This window comes from Penicillium cinerascens (genome assembly GCF_028974065.1).
Source record: "Penicillium cinerascens strain IBT 15544 chromosome Unknown scaffold_4_segment0_segment0, whole genome shotgun sequence".
NCBI classification, from domain to species: Eukaryota; Fungi; Ascomycota; class Eurotiomycetes; order Eurotiales; family Aspergillaceae; genus Penicillium; species Penicillium cinerascens.
Genome location: NW_026695297.1, coordinates 81,296 through 99,715, shown reverse-complemented (window position 1 = coordinate 99,715; position 18,420 = coordinate 81,296). Strand labels below are relative to the sequence as shown.

At 54.7% G+C, this 18,420-nt stretch overlaps 12 protein-coding genes across 12 annotated transcripts; 5 read left to right on the top strand and 7 right to left on the bottom strand.

Moving 5' to 3' along the window:
* Positions 1-40: 40 nt before the first annotated feature.
* N7498_007972 (NUDIX hydrolase) lies at positions 41-664 on the bottom strand (the record flags this gene model as incomplete). Its single annotated transcript, XM_058455034.1, has 1 exon — positions 41-664. The coding sequence occupies one exon, from the start codon at positions 662-664 to the stop codon at positions 41-43; it is 624 nt and encodes a 207-aa protein (XP_058305022.1).
* A 261-nt stretch (positions 665-925) lies between these two features.
* On the bottom strand, positions 926-2,903 carry N7498_007971 (putative phenol 2-monooxygenase; the record flags this gene model as incomplete). The annotated part of the gene is made up of 5 exons (XM_058455033.1): positions 926-1,005; positions 1,062-1,178; positions 1,230-1,404; positions 1,458-2,342; positions 2,394-2,903. The coding sequence occupies 5 exons, from the start codon at positions 2,901-2,903 to the stop codon at positions 926-928; spliced, it is 1,767 nt and encodes a 588-aa protein (XP_058305021.1).
* Positions 2,904-3,320: 417 nt separating this feature from the next.
* Positions 3,321-4,656, bottom strand: sitA (TOR signaling pathway phosphatase SitA; the record flags this gene model as incomplete). Its single annotated transcript, XM_058455032.1, has 4 exons — positions 3,321-3,610; positions 3,678-4,009; positions 4,072-4,450; positions 4,503-4,656. 4 exons carry the CDS (start codon positions 4,654-4,656, stop codon positions 3,321-3,323), a joined length of 1,155 nt encoding a protein of 384 aa, XP_058305020.1.
* A 324-nt stretch (positions 4,657-4,980) lies between these two features.
* On the bottom strand, positions 4,981-6,642 carry N7498_007969 (putative alpha/beta hydrolase; the record flags this gene model as incomplete). The annotated part of the gene is made up of 1 exon (XM_058455031.1): positions 4,981-6,642. One exon carries the CDS (start codon positions 6,640-6,642, stop codon positions 4,981-4,983), a length of 1,662 nt encoding a protein of 553 aa, XP_058305019.1.
* A 279-nt stretch (positions 6,643-6,921) lies between these two features.
* N7498_007968 (lactonase family protein) lies at positions 6,922-8,148 on the bottom strand (the record flags this gene model as incomplete). Its single annotated transcript, XM_058455030.1, has 3 exons — positions 6,922-7,277; positions 7,354-7,827; positions 7,896-8,148. 3 exons carry the CDS (start codon positions 8,146-8,148, stop codon positions 6,922-6,924), a joined length of 1,083 nt encoding a protein of 360 aa, XP_058305018.1.
* A 1,046-nt stretch (positions 8,149-9,194) lies between these two features.
* N7498_007967 (carboxymuconolactone decarboxylase family protein) lies at positions 9,195-9,809 on the top strand (the record flags this gene model as incomplete). Its single annotated transcript, XM_058455029.1, has 1 exon — positions 9,195-9,809. One exon carries the CDS (start codon positions 9,195-9,197, stop codon positions 9,807-9,809), a length of 615 nt encoding a protein of 204 aa, XP_058305017.1.
* A 1,242-nt stretch (positions 9,810-11,051) lies between these two features.
* Positions 11,052-11,915, top strand: N7498_007966 (formyltetrahydrofolate deformylase; the record flags this gene model as incomplete). The annotated part of the gene is made up of 1 exon (XM_058455028.1): positions 11,052-11,915. One exon carries the CDS (start codon positions 11,052-11,054, stop codon positions 11,913-11,915), a length of 864 nt encoding a protein of 287 aa, XP_058305016.1.
* A 712-nt stretch (positions 11,916-12,627) lies between these two features.
* On the top strand, positions 12,628-13,208 carry N7498_007965 (DUF3237 domain-containing protein; the record flags this gene model as incomplete). Its single annotated transcript, XM_058455027.1, has 3 exons — positions 12,628-12,809; positions 12,856-12,936; positions 12,992-13,208. 3 exons carry the CDS (start codon positions 12,628-12,630, stop codon positions 13,206-13,208), a joined length of 480 nt encoding a protein of 159 aa, XP_058305015.1.
* Positions 13,209-13,296: 88 nt separating this feature from the next.
* On the bottom strand, positions 13,297-15,184 carry N7498_007964 (Zn(II)2Cys6 transcription factor; the record flags this gene model as incomplete). Its single annotated transcript, XM_058455026.1, has 4 exons — positions 13,297-13,737; positions 13,797-14,103; positions 14,159-15,089; positions 15,151-15,184. 4 exons carry the CDS (start codon positions 15,182-15,184, stop codon positions 13,297-13,299), a joined length of 1,713 nt encoding a protein of 570 aa, XP_058305014.1.
* Positions 15,185-15,423: 239 nt separating this feature from the next.
* N7498_007963 (M20 family metallopeptidase) lies at positions 15,424-16,934 on the bottom strand (the record flags this gene model as incomplete). Its single annotated transcript, XM_058455025.1, has 5 exons — positions 15,424-15,659; positions 15,728-15,855; positions 15,918-16,310; positions 16,380-16,762; positions 16,839-16,934. 5 exons carry the CDS (start codon positions 16,932-16,934, stop codon positions 15,424-15,426), a joined length of 1,236 nt encoding a protein of 411 aa, XP_058305013.1.
* A 540-nt stretch (positions 16,935-17,474) lies between these two features.
* N7498_007962 (uncharacterized protein) lies at positions 17,475-18,013 on the top strand (the record flags this gene model as incomplete). Its single annotated transcript, XM_058455024.1, has 2 exons — positions 17,475-17,489; positions 17,627-18,013. The coding sequence occupies 2 exons, from the start codon at positions 17,475-17,477 to the stop codon at positions 18,011-18,013; spliced, it is 402 nt and encodes a 133-aa protein (XP_058305012.1).
* Positions 18,014-18,037: 24 nt separating this feature from the next.
* N7498_007961 (uncharacterized protein) lies at positions 18,038-18,407 on the top strand (the record flags this gene model as incomplete). Its single annotated transcript, XM_058455023.1, has 3 exons — positions 18,038-18,106; positions 18,180-18,293; positions 18,342-18,407. 3 exons carry the CDS (start codon positions 18,038-18,040, stop codon positions 18,405-18,407), a joined length of 249 nt encoding a protein of 82 aa, XP_058305011.1.
* Between the last annotated feature and the right edge of the window lie 13 nt (positions 18,408-18,420).

Here is an 18,420-nt window from a genome sequence, read left to right as displayed (position 1 = left end):
ACATAGCATTGGATTACCTTGGCAATGATATCATATTTACTCAATTGAACTCTGCGGAGGCCCCTCTCCGCAACTCTCTGTATAACTCAAATGACCGAAGAATGTTCAGTGCCTGATGGCCGGTGGATGGCCGAGGCAATTGATATTTGCCGTCGCCGTCAAGAGAATGCCGCACGTCTTCTTCGGTCGCCCAGTCGAATGCCCGGTGCTCGCTTGCCATCAATTGAACGGGCATCTCCTCTCCGGGAACCGGTTGTGCGTCGGATTGACGCACTGATTCATAGACTTCGACGACGAACGAGTATTTGGCGATGCGGAATTTGCTGCCGTTGCGACGCGTGTGTGTCCAACTGTCAACAGCCACCAGCTCGACAACGCGCGACACATGGAGCCCGGTCTCCTCGAGCACTTCACGAGCCACACCGTCCAGCAGAGTTCCGTCAATGCCAGGTTCGAATGCACCTCCGGGTCCCTCCCAGCACCCGGGCATCGAGTCGGTCAGTGCGCGTTGAAGCAGCAGGACGCGCGGGGTTGCGGATTCATCCTGCGAGAAGATGTAACCGCCGACGCCGAAGCTCTCGAATTCGGGCCGAGCGGCAATAAAGTCCGCGAGAGGGGTATTGAAATACTGGAGATGGGTTGCGATCGTGTAGGGACGAGCCATGACTGCAAGGGAGGGGTGAAAGAGTTTGGTGATGCCCCGCCAAGTGTACTGATCAAGCAGGGCGAAGTTTCAAGACATGCAAATGTAGACCCCAAGAAGCGAAGGACTGGGAATTGTTTTTTCTTCTTCTCAATATTACGGTACGGATCAAAGTCACTCCACTAAAGTCTGCTTTCAATAGGATTGGCCACTCGGTATCTACCACTCTGCATTCCTGGATGATGCCCGAGTCGTTGGTCATTGCCGAAGGGAGTGACCAACCTACAGTTGCGGTTTGAGAAATCCACCGAAAAATTTGCCGATTTCAGGGTAGTCGCCGATGCTCATGACGGCGGAAACATCTGCATCGGGACGTTAGCATGAGTGAAGGAGTCGGGCCTAGAAAAGAGTCACTCACATTGATCAGGACGGACGATGATCAGGGCACCCCGTGACGGATCGATGCCCAAAAATTCATAAGCATGTCCGTGGCCCTCATTATAGCTCTCGTCATCGTAAAAGATTTTGTGCAAGTCTGATGTAGGTTAGGATAGGTTCAAAAATCCCGCGCGACATTAAGACTGACCTCTTGTTTGGTTTTGGCCCGTGGCCGGATAGAAACATTCAGGGATCTGCTCCAGCTCAACATCGTGGCGATTTCCATGGCCCACAACAAGGGTCTCAATCAAACCGTCGACGTCTCGGGTATTTGGCGTGAAGGCACGGATTGAACCCTCTGGCGAGGAAAGATATTCTCCGAGCTGCACGATCCATTAGAAAAGATTCAAACAAAACTGAATACGGTCAAACTTACGGCATTTAATTCGTTGCGCTTTTCTGGGAGGGTCAAGTCACCCACAAAGGCCACGATGCGCCATCGGCCATCGGATTTGAGTGATTCCATGAGTTGCTGGGGTTTGGAGTCGCAGAACCGTACAACTTGGGCGCTGGGTAGCCTCATGCCAACGACGACGTTCGAAGCAAGCCGGGTGGAGTCCAATGATGTGGTGATGGGTGAAACGTCGTATTTGGCTGTCAGGCCGGCAGTGTATTTGCCAGACTGGATGAAGCCTTGTTGGAACTCGGCAGGGGTAGTTTTGGCCCCCGAGGAAAAGAGCTTGGAAAAGTAGCGGTCGAAATTGATCAGATCGGTGGCAACTTTTTGTCTCTCCAGGACGTAAGTTTCGAGAAGAGAGGGAGTGGCCAGGCCAGTCAAGACCTCTCCCAGCTTCCACCCAATGTTGTAACCGTCCTGCAAGCTGACATTCATCCCTTGACCGGCCTTGGGAGAATGAGTGTGGCAGGCATCGCCCGCCAAGAAGACCCGGTGGTCTTTATGGAAAAAGTCGGCCTGACGCTGACCGATGGAGTACGCAGACCACCAGACCGTCTCGACGAAATCAACCTGATAGGGGTGGAAGATAGCCTGCGCCTGCCGTTGCAGGCTCTCCAGGCTCACGTCCTTCGGGTTGGTTCCCGATGCCAGTTCAATATAGAAGCGCGTCAAGTTGTTGCTCTCACCCTCACGGGGAATGACCAGGATGTTTCCTGCCTTTGAGCGAAGAGTGGACTTTTTGCGAATGTCGGGGAAGTTTGTTCTTGGTACCACGTCCATGACACCCCAGACGGCGTCGCTGCTATCACCGATCATTTTGTACCCCAGGGCCTTGCGGACAACGCTGTGGGCACCGTCGCATGCCTAGATTGGACGTAAGTACTCAGTGGATGATCGAGTTCCAAGATAACGTACCAGAACATATCTAGCTGCAATGGTTTCAATGCCCCCGTCTTTCTCTGCAGTCACCGTGACCGGATAGGCCTCCGGGTCGGTGGCAGAGGCGCTGTCGACGTGGACCTCGGTGACATTGTATCCGTAGTCAATCCGTTGGTCATTGTACTTGCGCATGAGCTCAATGAGAAGCCCGTTGATCCGGGCCTGGTTCAGAATGACATGCGGCTGGTGCGATAGACCCGGCTGTGTATCCGCAGTGCGTCCCGTACGCTTGATGGCGCCGGTGCCGTCATCCGCCCAAAAGTTCACCTCGAGGACGTGATATGCTTCTCGTAGAAGCTCCTCGCCAATACCGAAGCTCTCGAAGATCTCAACGGTGCGGCATTGCACGCCGTCTGCCTGGCCCATCTTCATGGGACCGTCACGCCGTTCCAGCACTTTGCATTTCACACCGTAGCGGGCGAGCCATGTCGCAGCGCAAAGACCAGCCGATCCACTGCCGCAAATGAGCACGTCGACCTTTTCCATTGTAATGATATGAAGCGTCGTCTGGACTTTAGTCTGTGCGCCGTGCCCTCGGGGGCCATCTTTTATGGAGGTCCGGCATGCATCCCGGCTTCCGTTCGGCATCAGCTCCGGGTGCGGATTCCACCACCTCGGCAGTCCCTCGGCAGTGTTGTACCCGAGATCGAACATGGGAGCTCCCATTCAATGCCGTAATGCCATTTACCGGGTGATTGTTGAATCCCGTAGATCTGGCGAACCCGGAGAATCCACAGAACGTGGAGATGGAGCCAAGTCGGGGGCCTGATTCGTTCTACAACTTGCATCTACAAACTCTCTTCAAATATCAACATCATTTCGTCTCTAAGATTCATTATGTAATGCTCGTCATTTCCCAGAACCAAAACGCCGGCGCCCGTGCAAAGCTCGTTGCGAAACATCTTACAAAAAGTACTCGCTGCGGCCCGGCCGCGAGGTGGGCATATGCCGTTGGTCGTCACTGACGGCGCTGAACAGCTTGAAGGTGGGCTTGAGATCGTCGCCGATCTCACAGACCGAAGCCAAATTACCACATCGGTAGCAGTAGTTGGGAGCACTCCACACGGTGACGACGTTTTGGTTGGAGAAGTGATATTTATAGCCCTCGTTCACCAGCTGATGGGCACGAGCAATCAACGAGAGGTCGTTGACATGGCAGAACTCGTCCGCCACTCTATCACCGAATAGCCAGCCTAGAAGATTTCACGTTAGTTGCCGTGAGTTTCAACGCAGCTAGCGTGAGAGCCATCTTCATCTTACCTGCTCCGCGAGGGCTGACTGCCCACGTTTCCACGTCGTCGGGATCGGACCACACCAGATCGCAGAATGCACCTTCGTGGGGGATTTCCTGTGCACGAGCTACCACGCGTACCTGGTCCAGGGTACGGATTTCCGGGCTGAGTCCACCGTGGACGCATAGGACCTTGCCGTCGATGATGGCGCCCAGGGTCATGAAGTCGAAAACCTGGCAGCAGGCCTTCCACACGGAAGCACTTCCATACTTCTGGAAACACTCCTCGTAGAATCCGTAGACTTGCGTGATCTGGCGGGATTCGTGGTTGCCACGCACCAACGTGACCCGATCAGGATACCTAAGAAGGGGTGATGTCAGCCTTGGCCGATACTACGGTCGAAGGGGGTCCGGCACACTCACTTCGCCTTGAGACAGAGCAATAGCGTCAATGTCTCCAAACTGAAGTATCCACGATCCACGTAATCACCCAGGAACACAAAGTTACGGTTCAGCTGAACCTCCGATGTCTGGCTCCCGGATCGGCTGCGCTGGGCTTCCTCCTCGTCCTCGTTCGAACTGTTGGGGCCTCGTAACTTCTTCCGGATCTTGGGGTCTGTGATAGTGGACGGGGGCTCGATATCGGCAGAAGAGATGACGGGGGGGGAGGTTTTGGGGGCTTCGAGTTGCGAGCCATCGGGCATCCCACCGGAGACACGGAAGAGCTCGAGAAGGTCGTAGAACTGGCCGTGGATATCACCGCAGATGGTGACGGGCGTGGAAACAGGCTGAATATTCGATTCTGGCGCACGCGGTTCAGTACCAACAAGGGCGAAGTCTCGGGGCCAGCTTACCCTCCATCATATACTCCTTGACCATCTCACAAAGCTGCTTCATGTGGGCCTCGGAAAGGTATTTGCAGTCCTTGGCGGCCTCGAGCCACTCATCGGGGCCCGCATTGCGCTTCAACTTGGCCGGTCCCGGCTGAGGGACCTTACTGTCGGTCATGGCGGAGAATTGGGGGAGGAAAAAGGTGAGAAGAGAACGGAGATGAAGGCGGGGAACTTGCGCCCTTGGCGGGACTCGGGCACCGCACGGGCACACGACATTTGCACCTGTGCGGGTCACGTATTCGATGCGGACGCGATATGAGCTACATATCGTCGGTTGCGCTACGTGATACCATGATCTGCAGCACGCGGCGGACGTCTACCTATGTACCTGTATAGATACCCTACGGGGGTGCGGTCTGGGTCATCAAACATCAATTATGTTTTCGCTATATGCCATCAAAAATCCCAGGTCTATTTATAATCCGTAGCATATATGCATTCAACCATCGATTTTGCTCAGGAACTCGGTGACCACCTTCGCAAAGGCTTCTGGCTGCTCCACCATGGGCAAGTGGCCCGCCTTGTCGATGATTTTCAACTCGGCGCCGCCACGCAGATCGGCCGCCATCTTCTGCATGGTCTGAGGCAGGACGCCGTCGTTGGCGCCCGCAACAAACAAGCCGGGAACGGTGGCGTTGGCCATACGGTCGCGGATGTCGTAGGCACAGAGGGCCTGCACGCTGTGTGCGAAGCCCTTCAAGCTGTTGGTGCGCACCGCTTCCTTGACCGGTGCCAGCACCTCGGGCTGGGTCTCGTACGACCCCGGGACGAACCAGCGTCGCGTAGTCATTTCGGCCAGCTGTTCGCCAACGATGGGCTCCTTCGTATCGGGGTCGACGGAACCCTCCTGCTCGCAAATGGCGACACGGTCGCCCCAGGCCTTGCGGTTCGACTCCGGAGCGGAGGAGTTGGTGTCGCAGGCAATGAATGCTCCCACACGCGCCGGGAACAGAAGAGAAGTGTTGAGAACGGTCACGCCACCCAGACTAACTCCGATCAGGCGGGCGGCCTTGGGCGGCACGCGAAGTGCCTCGAGCAGAGTAGCCAGGTCGGAGGCCAACACGTCCACGTTGACGGGCTGCTCGCCGCTCGCAGAGCGCCGACCACGCGTCAGGTATCGCACGAGACGGTAGCGTTGGTTCTCCTTACGGGAGAAGAAGGCGTCGACGAAGCGATCCCAGATGTTCCAGTTGACCAGGATGGAGTTGCTGAGCACGACCACGGGAGCGGTAGGGTCGGTGCTGCCTTCCAAGCGATACGGGATCTCCACGCCATCCTTGGTGGTCACGAAGGACTCGACTGCCGGTCGTGTAGGCGAAGGGAAAGTGCAAGTGCGGCCGTCGTTGGAAGACCAGGGTCCAACGACATCGGGAGCGGCCAGCGAGGAAAGCTCGCGGGGCGCGGGACCAAAGGTGTAGTACCACTCATACACCCGACGACGCTTGGAGGTCACCACGTCATGCATGAGACGGTGGCGCCAGGGAGTGTTCATGGCGGCCTGATGGGCCTCGCCGCCCAGCCCGTTGACGGCGGCATATTCGTGGAGAGCCAGGGACTCGCGCGGGGCCGACGAGTCAATGGCAGCGGTGACGAACAGACGGCTACGACGCCAGCCGGGCACGCGCGAGAGCATCTCGAAATGTTCCTCGCGATACCAGCGGTCATGCTCGGCTTGCTTCTCGGCGTCGGGATGTGTGGCGGTGGTCACGGCAATCAGGACGCTCCCGCGGGTCTCGGCATCGGTGTCGGCTCGCTCCTCCAGCGGGTGGAAGTTGGGGGAGCTTCGCTCATCCATCAGGTCGTACAGAAGGCGGCCGACATCGATCTGGGCCATGGTCTTTTTTTCACGATCTGTCTTGATCAGGTCCGTCCGCAGATCCAAGTAGGTCTTACGGGTCAACTCGTCCATGTCGGTGATATCGTACAGCGCCACGTACTCGGGCTGCTCCCCGTCAGTCGCACGGAAGCGGAAGCCATTGGTGATGAAGGGCAGACGCAGTCGCAGAGGACCATGCTCGGTGTTGTACCAGTCGTGGAACTGAGTGTCTGGCAGCGAGCCCTTGGGCTGCATCGTCACGTAGAGAAGGCCGGGGGTAGGCATGGCGACTTGATATTGGGAAGACGAGAAAGGATAAATCAGCGATTCACACGCACAATTCCAGGACTCAAGCGCGTTATATTGACTTGATCCATGACGAAGTGGTTCCGGCAGTGGAAAGGTGCCCCTCACCGGAAGAAAGCTGAGCGCAACCGATGTTCACTGCCGAAAGTCGCCTGTCTTTGATCCCCGCATTCTCGTTTTACTATATCCACTCCGGGTGTGTTTGACTCAAATCAATTCATGTCTACATGGAAAATTTACGGCTGCATATCTATATCATTAATCGTACCAGATCGCGTTCATGCCAAAGCCCTGCTCCGGAATGTCAACTCGGGCCACGCGGGCCAGGGTCTCGTCGCGCCAGCGATACATCTCGACGAAACCCAGCTGGTCGTCGCACAGTGCCACCCATTCGTCGCTGAAGTCGCATGGGCTGACGGCGTTGGAGTGGCCGCCGCTGGTCGAAGTGGGGTTGATGAAGAGCTGGCGCTCAATTTCACCGCTGGGTCCTAGCTTGAACGCGGTGATGTAGCCCGTCACGTCGAAGTGGTTGGACCGCGTGGTTGCGAAGAGATACTCGCCGCTGCGGGTGGTGAAGGTCACGTCTCCGCGGTACTTGTTACGGGGCGGCAGCCCTAAGAGGATCGAGTCAGATTCTGACGGTGTCTGTGTGGGTGTGTGTGGGTGTGCATCGTGGATGATTGCACTTACCGGAGGGGAGCAACGGGTAGGTGATGTGAGTAAAGACCGGCTTGTGAGTGCGCTCGTCGATCACGTAGACGGCCAGGCGGTTACCCGCTTCCATCAGGGCGTACAGGTATTTGCCGCTAGGGTGCATCTCGACCCAGCGCGGGTGATCATCGGAGGCCGGAGCCTCCAGGCAGTCCACCAGAGTCAATTGACCGGTTTCCGCATCCTTCTTGTGTGTCCAGATCTTGTTGGCCTGTAGGTCTGCGGAGTACAGGTAGGTCTCGGTGGGGTCGAACACCATGCCGTGGATGCCCGTGTTCTCCTGATACTCGTAGTTCTGGACATTGGCATCCAGGGCTCCGTCGGGCTTCACCGAGAAGACGTTGCCGAAGCCGGCGTACTTGTAGAAGGGGTTGCCGTACACGTTGTAGGGTGGCTTGTGTGCCGCGAGCACGAAGATGGCGCGGGTGTTGGTTTCACTGCCTGGGGCCAGGGCTGGTGAAAAGCAAGCAGACCGGGTCAGCGGAAGACAATTGAGATAATCGAGGCGAATGTATACATACGGTGTCCGGCAACCGGATGGGACGCCTGATGGACGATGTCGGTTGGGCTGTTGACGGCGAAGCTGTTCCACTTCTTCATCGCGGCGCCGTAGATGGCCTTCTTGTCGTGGGAGAAAGTCATCCAGGAGATAGGCTCGGCCTCGGGAATATTGGTGGTCTTTAGCAGCTCCAGCGTGAGGGCCTCGTCGTCGAATTGCACGGTGTAGATACGCCCGGGAACGGTCCACGTCCCGACCATCAGATGGTGCTTCATGGCGGCGGCAGCTGTGTGGGAGAAATATCGAGTAGAGAATCGAGAGGAAAAGGCAAATGCCTTGCAGGTTCTGGGTCTGATCATACGAAAGAAAAAGTTGACGCTATACAGTCTCGGGCAACGGGTGCGGGGCGAGAGTAACCCCGGCACCGAAGGGCGGCACGCGCATGGCAGATGCGTTTAACCAGGCGCGCGTTCTGGGGCATCACAACGACCGACGTGAGTGGCTCCCCAAAAACAACGAGGTATGGAGACGAGTGACGACACCGGCGAACCAAAAACACGGCACTGAGGGAAGTGCAATCCCGGCTCGCGGGAGTTGGTCCGGCTGCTGCCGAGTGTCATTCTCCGCCTTGATAATGGCCATGGGGAAATAAACACCATTCGCAATTGCAGATATGCTAGCTCGACATTTTTCTAGGAGACCTTCCGAATAGATCTAGAAAGACATTCAAAAAGATATCCAACTCGAATTCCTTTTCAGATGGAAGAGAGTCCCTGGGGTGTGATGACGTACTGTCTTGGTGTTGGTGAATAGACTACTGGCAATCATATTCGACTCATTCATTCCTTAGGTACGACAGAAGTTTTCTTCGGAAGCTACTGGCCGGTAAAGTTTTAAGCTATGCCGATCGTTGAAAGGCTCTCGTGGCATGTTTTTTCGTAGTGGCCGCTATTCACGCCCGTATACTCCAAACGTTATCAAATCCCGCGACGAGTCAGCATCAGTTGCGGTGGGAATTGAGATATATTATAACATTGAAGTTGATGCAGGTTTGAATGTGTACCGGACGTATATCAACTCGAATCTGAAACTCCTGGCCGTCGACTTCCCCCGTGTCGAAGGAAGAATTAACCGGCAAAGCACTTATCCGCCGGACAGCCCCCCCCACTGCAGCGACAAACCGACAACCGCTCGGTTCATGCAATCTCCTGTGGCATAGCGCGAGACCTTGAGACGTCGATTGCTCGACAGGTCGATGTATGCTCGCAGACTCGCTCTCTCCAGTCGCATCAAACCCTTCAACAAAATCCAAATACACACCATGCGGCTTCCTTACGCCCCCTCCACCCCGCCGCCCGATGCGGCCGCCGACACGGCAGACATCTACGCCCGCATCGCCGCGCGTAGAAACCCGCGTCCCTTGATTCCGCTAGACCTGTCCCTGCTGCACAGCCCGCCGGTGGCAGACGGCTGGAATAGCTTCATGGGTGCGATTCGCTCGCGTACGATCGTCGACTCCGGCATCCTCGAACTGGCAGTTTGTCGCGTGGCCGTGCTCAATCACGCCGTGTACGAGTGGAATGCTCATGCACCGCTGGCATTGAAAGGTGGGGTCAAAGCCGAAGAACTTCAGGCTGCCCGGACCTTGCCCTCTACTACTGAGGGGGACCTCGCCCAGCTGGAGAGTAGTGCACTCACCCCACAGCAGCGCGCGGTCCTGCGCTATACCGACCAGATGACCCGCTCAATCACCGTCCAGGACGAGGTGTTTGCGCAGCTTCAGACCGTTGGTTTCAACGATCGTGAGATCGTCGAGCTCACTACCGGCATTGCCGGATACAACTGTGTGAGCCGGTTCCTAGTTGCCCTGGATGTGGGCGAGAACAATGGACGTGAAATGAAGAGCGTTGATGAATTGGTCGCCGCCCTTCAATAATGAAACTTGAAGGATGTGTCGCTTTCCTTTGAAGGGTTTGGATATGGAAACGTCTGTTAACCGCCGGGTAGAAGGAGGAACCATGTACAATACTCCCCTTTGAGCCCGGCTAGAATCTCATCTGTATATAGTGGAGTGCGTTTGGCGCTTCTTTTTCTATTGAATGATTCATGATGGCCCAGTATCTTTACCTAAACTACAATTGATTCATCAGATGGGATCACTCTCGAAAGATGGGAATACTAGTTATCCTATAGCGAACTCACTACATACACGCGTACCCCAACCCGCTTTCTATGGTTTCGTAAGCTTAGCGTCACTTCCCTTCCCTTCGCTCATAAGAATGACACCAAACCAGACACGGACTTTCACCGGTGATGGCTGAACACGTCGGTAATGAGGGCATCTTCAGGACAGTTTCATCCGACCTTGTAGTCCGAGGCATTATTATTGCAACCATCTCCCTCCCTGGAAGACGAAAATTGGTTCAGGAATGTCGAGTTCGATTTCTTTGTCTCATTCCAGGCCCCGAGAGCTCGGCATCTTGCATCATCTTTCTTCAAACCCGTGGCACCCTATCTCCTAGTAGCCATCTTGAGCAAGTAATATTCAAATTGGCGATCTTGAAGTGTTTTGATGCTTGGAACGATCAATGGAACATTTTGATCATGAACTGTAGTGTCCTTTCATGTTCATCTCAGGACGGAGCCGCCCAGGCAGATCTGAAACTGTAGACGGAGCTCACCATGTACGGCATCACGGTCTGACGACCGTACCTGAACAGTGCCATCATTTGTTCTTATTCCCAACTAAGAAAGGCATTGAACACCCCGCGGACACGGAGGCGAGGTGGGCCTGCCGGGGTTGTTCGCATTAGCGTCGCAGGTGATGTCGGTTGAATGAAATCCGACGAAGATAATTCTCAAGGGGGGGTTCACTAGATGTCCGACAGAAAGCTCTGATTTCCCTCAACCGCTCAACACGTGCAAGGCATCTCAAGATAACCGAGGACTGATGGAAGTGAGAAAGAAGTGAAAACGTGTGCAAGTATGCTTAAATCCGTTAAGCTCCGGGCCTTAGTGCCTGGCGGGGCGGATCGGATGAGTCATCGCCGCGATCGGCGGAAAGTGGGATGGTGGGATTTTCAGTTACGGATCAATTTGCGATTCTGCTCATTGCTCGATTGTTGTGAAATCGCGCTTCCTCAAGGGATTCAACACCCGTTCTCTGCTCAATTTCAACATGGCTCCCAGCTTCATTCTGACCCTTTCGGGTCCCGATCGCCCCGGCATCGTGCACGCCGTGACGGGCTTCCTTGTCCAGCACAACCTCAACATCATTGATTCGTCACAATTCGGCGATCTTACCTCTCAACGCTTCTTCATGCGCATGCAGTTTGCGCCTGCTACAGGTAGCGAAGAGGTGCCAGACATCGAGAAGCTGCATGCCGCCTTCGAGCCTACGGCGCAATCCTTCTCGATGGACTTTGAGATCCACCCCACCACACAGAAGCCTCGCGTGCTCATCATGGTCTCCAAGATCGGCCACTGCCTGAACGACCTTCTTTTCCGCCAGTCCACCGGCCAGCTGAACATTGAGGTTCCTCTGATCATCTCCAACCACCCCGACTTTGAGGCCCTCGCGGCCACTTACAAGATTCCCTTCCTCCATCTCCCCGTGACTGCCGATACCAAGGCTCAGCAGGAGGCCAAGGTCCTGGAGTTGGTGCGTGAGCACAACATTGATCTGGTCGTGCTAGCCCGCTACATGCAGGTCTTGTCCCCGAAGCTGTGCGAGGCCATGTCCGGGCGCATCATCAACATTCACCACAGCTTCCTGCCCTCTTTCAAGGGGGCCAAGCCTTACCACCAAGCCTATGACCGCGGCGTGAAGATCATCGGGGCCACTGCCCATTTCGTCACCAGTGATCTTGACGAGGGCCCCATCATCGAACAAAACGTCGTCCGGGTTAACCACGGCATGAGCCCCAAGGAGCTGACTCACGCCGGTAGCAACGTCGAAAGTAACGTGCTCGCCACGGCCGTGAAGTACGTTACCGAGCGGCGCGTATTGCTCAATGGACATAAGACCGTTGTGTTCAACTAAATACGTTCGAATCCCCCATCTGCATATGCGAACGGGCCCCGCGCCTGCGTGCACAGCGATTTTCTTTTGGCGGCATCTCATGGGTTCAAAATCGTGTATAGAAATTTTGGGACAATCGAGGGCGAAGATAAGTAGATCGCCGGCGAAATATTCCATTGTGGATTTCGTATCCATCTCAGACTGCAATGATCATCCATGTCAATTTAGTAGTGAGTGCTGCTCGAATGCCCATATAGACCTTGAAAATAGATCTTCGGAAACAGCGGAACGGCCAGGGGAACCTCTACGAAACCTACCTGGTAGACGATGTCAACATTGGCAAGCTGTCGGCAGCTTGCGCCAGGTGATCTGTATTTGATTGATTTAATCCATTGGATTTGATAGGCCCGTGAGTTGTTAACTCAAAGACCGTTTGTTGTCGCAATAGATCAGACTCGGTTTGGTATAGGCTACTCGGTTACTGTGGATTAAGTTACTAATAAGCAACACCGGAGATACGTTCGGCTCCCGAAGTCGTAAACAAAGCCATCGAAATCAGCCTAGAGGGACAAAAATAAAATAAAAATTTCAGTGCGCCCCTCCATTAAACATCAAATATCGATTGTGGGAGGACTATATCCTCCGTCAATCCCACCGGAAGGACCCTAGTGGAGAGGTCCCACGTCTTCGACCCCTCGTTCACCTCTCCCTTCAGACTTCAGACAAGGCAACAATGGAGACCATCGCACCACCACCAAAGCTGAGCCATCTCTTTACTCTTCGCTGTGCGGTTGGTCCGCCTATGGAGGTCGGCCACGGTCCTTACGGTCGTCGGCGATGCGTGCCGATCAAATCGGGCTCCGTACGCGGGCCCAATCTCAACGGGGAAGTTGTGCCCGGGGGTGCAGATTTCATGTAGGTTCATGGACAATCTCGGTGACAGGAGTCTCATACTGTATAGGCTGGTAGAGGAGGACCAGACGACCCACGTGAATACCAATTATGTGATCAAGAGTGATGATGGGGCATTCCTCTACATTCGGTCAGTTGAGTAACCTTGTCTCGGAAGCAAATCCACCACTGACTGGCATTGATAGCACCGAAGGGACCCGAGCAGGCCCTCCCGAGGTCCTCCGAGCCCTAATGGAAGGCGGCCCAGTTGACCCCAGCCAATATTGGTTTCATCTTCACGTCAAGGTTGAAACGGGCCACGAGAAGTACAAGTGGATGAACCATCGGGTCATCATTGGGCGCGCTACCAGAGCCCAAGGAGAGGTTGCATATGATGCATATTTCCTGGAAAATAGTCCCTAAGGTAGAAATCCAAGGGGTCCTGCATCACCAAGCACGTCATAGAAGGTCTATAGAATTACAGCTAGATATACAAAGGTTCCACGATGCGTCATTGTACTTTGAATCGCTGACGCAACAAGTCGGCCAGATTCACGTAGAGGCCCTGCCTCGCGTCCTGCTGGGCCAGAACCTGATCGGCCACCTCATTGGCCCACAGGTACTCCGAATGAAAGTCACGGAATTCGAACAGGCGTTGTCGACACCACGCTTGGTGGTTGGGGTCATCCGTTTCAATAACGGCCATCAATAGAGGCCAATGCAAGCGACGCAGCAGCCTTGGATCGGATGCAAACTGCTTGCGGGCGATGTCCACGATACCGGCCGTGGCTTGCCGGTGGATGGCCGACGGCAAACTATCCACGCAGAGCAGCCGGCGGTGGAGAATAATCTGTGCATAGAAGATACATACGGCCATGTAAATGGTGTTGAGGGTACGTCGAGCCGAGACGGCGCCAGCAAACTTCGCAGTGATGAAGAGATCGGAGTATTTCTGAATCACAAATCAGCATGTAGGAAGGAGCCAGGGGAAGCCACACAAGGAACGCGTACATCACGAGTAGCGATAATATCTTGGAAAAGTGACTCTCCGGATTCGGTACCAGCCCCAGAGTCCACCAAAACCCTCCAAGTCCGATAGCGCATACGAAAACCGGCATGTAACAGCTCCAGTGCTCGATAATTTTCGATGTCATCCAGGACCTCCTGATCTGGATATTGCTCACCCCAGAAGCAACGGCCCCAGAGGCGAGCGCATTGGTGCAAGTGATCTGGATTCAGTGCTGGATTCTTCGACTGCATGACATAGTCATTCAAGGACTCTGTCAGGCCCATTGGCTGGCAACTGGCGTCGATGTATCTGGGCTTTGTTAGTGATGAGACATACGGGCTAAAGATCCCAACAGGGTTCTCACAATATCCATAGAAGGAACTGCTCCGGAATGAAGGAGACTTTCGTTACAGCTCCATCCGCCGGGGATGCATTGTCGTCGGCCCTCTCGGGGGACAGAAACACATCGTTGACATCTTTGAGTCGGAAGAGCTGCGGATGTGACTCCAGAAGCGACCGTACTCCGTGCAGATGAAGCTGGAGATGACGTACCGAATGGCCGAACTGCCACTCGTAGGTGACCATGAGAAACATAGTGGCAAAGATGATCTCGAGCTCTTCTAGCGAGACGTGCCGCCGGGGGGTCTCTAGAAGCTGCCGAAACTCCTTCACCGCGAGATTGTAGTGATATCTTCCGTGGTTCTCGGCCGTGGGCCGACCTGGAGACTGCACCACCAGCCCGGACCGATGCATGTCACTGGCAGACAGAGCCAGAATCATCCGCATGATCACCTTGTTGGTGGCGGCGGGGCCTTGATAGAGGTAGCAGAAGCTACTCCAATTCCATCCTTTCATATAATAATATATGATAGACGAGGAGGGAAAGTACTGAAAATACTTTCGATCATGCTCTGTAAGCGTGAGGGAGTTTGCGCAGACAATCTCGTCGGTGCTCAACGATGGGTAGAGGGGGGTCGAGATTCGGGCCGGGGCGACGGGCGGGTAGAAAGGAGCGACCTGGGGAGGCTCGAGAAGCACCGTGTCACCCAGCCAGGAGACCGGGGAGAGGCCAGCGAGTAGCGCATCTGGGATGTCCAGGACATCGACCCCATCAGGCGCGGGCCAGAGAAGCTGGTCCGCACCACTGGGGGCCGGCTGGAGATGTCGGACATGCGCGCCGCGGCCGCGCTTCACCGGCACTCCCCATTCACAACTCAGGCGGAGATTCAAACAGCGGTTGCAGATTGGGCGCTCTTCGCCGCATTTCACCTTGCGTCGACGGCAGGTACTGCAGCCTGAGTCGAAGCCGACATCGGGTCAGTGGCAAGCGGGTTTGAGGGGGAAAAGCACACCGACCATTCTTTGAGCGCGGCGCGTTGCGTCCGGACATGAATATTTCAATCCCCCACCTCTCTCTCTAGGTCCACGGGTCTACACGGGCCAATCTGCAGGCATCGGAGAGTTGTCTGGTAGGAAAAAAGAGAAAACCGAGATAAGAGATAATGCGGGGAGCCGAGGCCGGAGGCACCAACTCCAAATGCCGATGCCACGTTTTACATGCCGAAAACCAGCCGAGTCTGACATCACCGTGTATATTTCAGGGCGACCTGAATTTATACTATAGCTATTCTAGTCTTCGCGTGCAATCTCGTCCTGCCATTGTTGTCGTGCCGTCTTGAATAAGGCATCGTCCGTGATCATATCCCACCCGCTCAGCGCCAGTGCCTTACCCACGACTACAGCCTCTACATGCGCCTCGTCCGTTCCGGCCGCCGCGGCGAAGTTAGGGTGATGGGGGAAGGTGTTTTCCGGAGTAGGGATCCCAAACATTGTATGCAGAGTTGGCGTCACGTAGCTGACATTTCCTATTGGCAACAAGGTCAATTCCGTCAATTCTGCTTCTGGGAGTGACTCTAGATGTGGCATGACGTACCAATATCCGACGAGGCCGTCAGTACCTTGTCGTGGCGCTTCAAGACCTTTCGGCCATATTCTCCCATGTGGAGTACATATCGCTCACAGAGAGTATCGTTCAGTCGCACGTCAGTGTAAAGTTCCTCCCTGCATTACGTCGTGTCAATGACAATCGCGGGGAGAGTAGGGGGAACGTGAAGTAAACCTACTCCTTGATTGACACTTGGCATCCCGTCGCCAGTGCACCGGCCTCAATACAATTGCGTACTTTGGCCACGAGACTGTCAAGTCCCTTGAGCGACGGGCTCCGAACCTGCCAGAAGGCCTTGGTGGACTCTGGGATCACGTTGGCCACTTTCGGGGTATCCATAAAGGCACAGTGAACGCGCTGCTCCGGCAAAAGCTGCTGTCGCAACACGGCAACGTTATTGTAGGATGACACCAAGGCATCCAGGGCATTGATTCCATCCCACGGGTTGCCGCCTGCATGTGCACTTCTGCCCGTGTACTCGCAGTGGATATTCTTGCGGGCGTTCATCAGCGTCCCAGCAATTCCGTCGGCAGCTCCCTGGTCGGGAAAAACTTTTTTGGGTCCGCCATGTCTAGCCTCACGCCATCAGCATCTCGCCCGGCATGTTGGAATGTAGTTGGCAGCTGGGGGTTCAACATACGCCATGAGAGAAATGTCCACGTTCTTGTACGCCCCCGCGTCGATAAGCTTGGCCTTTCCGCCTCCATTTTCCTCCGCCGGTGTACCCAGTAACTGTGCCCGTCCGGGAATACCGAATTTTTTCAATGCAAATGAAAGGGCTAGAAAGGCCGCGATACTGCTGGTGGCGATGAGGTTGTGGCCGCAAGCGTGTCCGATGCCGGGGAGTGCGTCGTATTCCGCATTGAAGTTGATTAACCGTCCACCCGATCCGCTTAAAGCTTCAAACGAAGTATCGAGCCCGTAGGCATGGCGTGTAACCATGAATCCCTGCTTCTCAAGGAAATCGCAAATGGTATCATGAGCACGATGCTCCTCGTAAGCGAGCTCAGGGTGAGACCAGATCTATCAAGCACGTTGCGGATTAACCATCTGCAAAATGGAACTCAAAAAACCCCCAGCTTTCGATCTGGTTATTTACCTCGTGGTTCACTTGGCGCAGGGACTCTTCGAGCGTTGCAAGAGCCGCATCTACAGAATCCCGTACATCGTCGGTTCCCACTGTCGAGAGAGTCATGGTTCAATTCAAAGTATGGGACAAAGACTCGGCTGGTAGAAAGAACACTACTCCACGGGAACTGGGGGAAATATTGTTCCTTTAACACACGAGAGTCCAGAAGGGGGGCCGCTAGCTTGCGTCACATCCGAGGGGATCCTACCCTATCCTTCATGGCCAACGTCCTATCTGTTACTCTTCGCTTGGGGTTTGCTGACAATTGCTGACAATTCACTAGAGTCAGTGCAGGACAAAAGCGGAATCATACCGCTAAGACTTCGGGTTGGCGAGCGAGTAAATCATAGCTACTCGGCAATTTGGTGGGTCTCTCTTCCCACGCTTGAATCTGTGGGGTAAAGCACGGTGACTCCATGACGGCCATGGATTTATCATCCGACTCCTTCTGTTTTGGCTCTTGCGGATAGGAAAGGGGGTTGCTTGCCGACGCGACTCCCGTATTGGCTGGACTGCCCGATGATGACAGATCCCTAATCTCGGCCCCGTCAGGAACGGCCAAGAACAATGGGTATCAACACTGAAGCCGAGCAGTCCTGAATTTACATGCCACCCTCTACAGTAGGGTGGTGCTTCGGCAGCTACGATCACTGGTGGCTGCCCTAGATTGGCCGATGATGTGAACCGCGGCGCAGCGATCTGATCGTCCTACGGCGTGTATTATCATCTCCCAGAGTACCACAATTAATAATTGGCAGTTGCTTTTCTTGATTCTCGGTGCTGCCACTGCTGCCTACGGATTTGGGCTTTTTGCCTTTCTACCCGACTTGCCAGCAAATGCGATCTTCTTCAACAAGACCGAGAAAGCGATTGCCCGGCAACGAACGCTCAAGAACAGAACCGGTGTCATAGATACTGGAAAGTTCAAATGGAGCCAAGTGCTGATGGCCATCAAAGACCCTCAGACCTGGTTTCTGGTGCTATACATCCTTTGCGTGAATTTTTGCAATGGCGGTATCACTAGTTTCTCGTCCATCATCATTACTGGGTTTGGATACGGCAAGCCCAAGGCCCTTCTGGTCCAGATGCCTATTGGGGCTGCAAAGCTTGTCTTTCTTCTTTCAACCTCCGGTTTTGCGACATAAGCCCCCTTATCCCGAATCTTTATGATGATCCTGAGCACAACCACCTCGATGCTTAGCATGATCCTCATCTGGAAGCTCGACGATGAGAACCGCGTGGGAAGATGGTTGGTCTTTGCTTGGGAGCGGTCTTTGCTGCCAACATTCCCCTATCGCTGAGTATCATTAGTTCGAACGTGGCCGGATTCACCAAGAAAAGTACCGTGATTGCGTTGATGTTCCTGGAGTACTGTGTGTTGTCGGTCCTCAATTCTGCATTCCTTCCGAAGACCCCAACTACCCGGTGAGTGATCCGCTATCTGCTTGTGGGACATTCGAGCTAACACGGTAGACTGCTATCAAAGCAGCCCTGTCCGGGTTGGGGTTTGGCATCTTCTTCCTCATTTGTCCGTACTGATTTTATGTGCGGG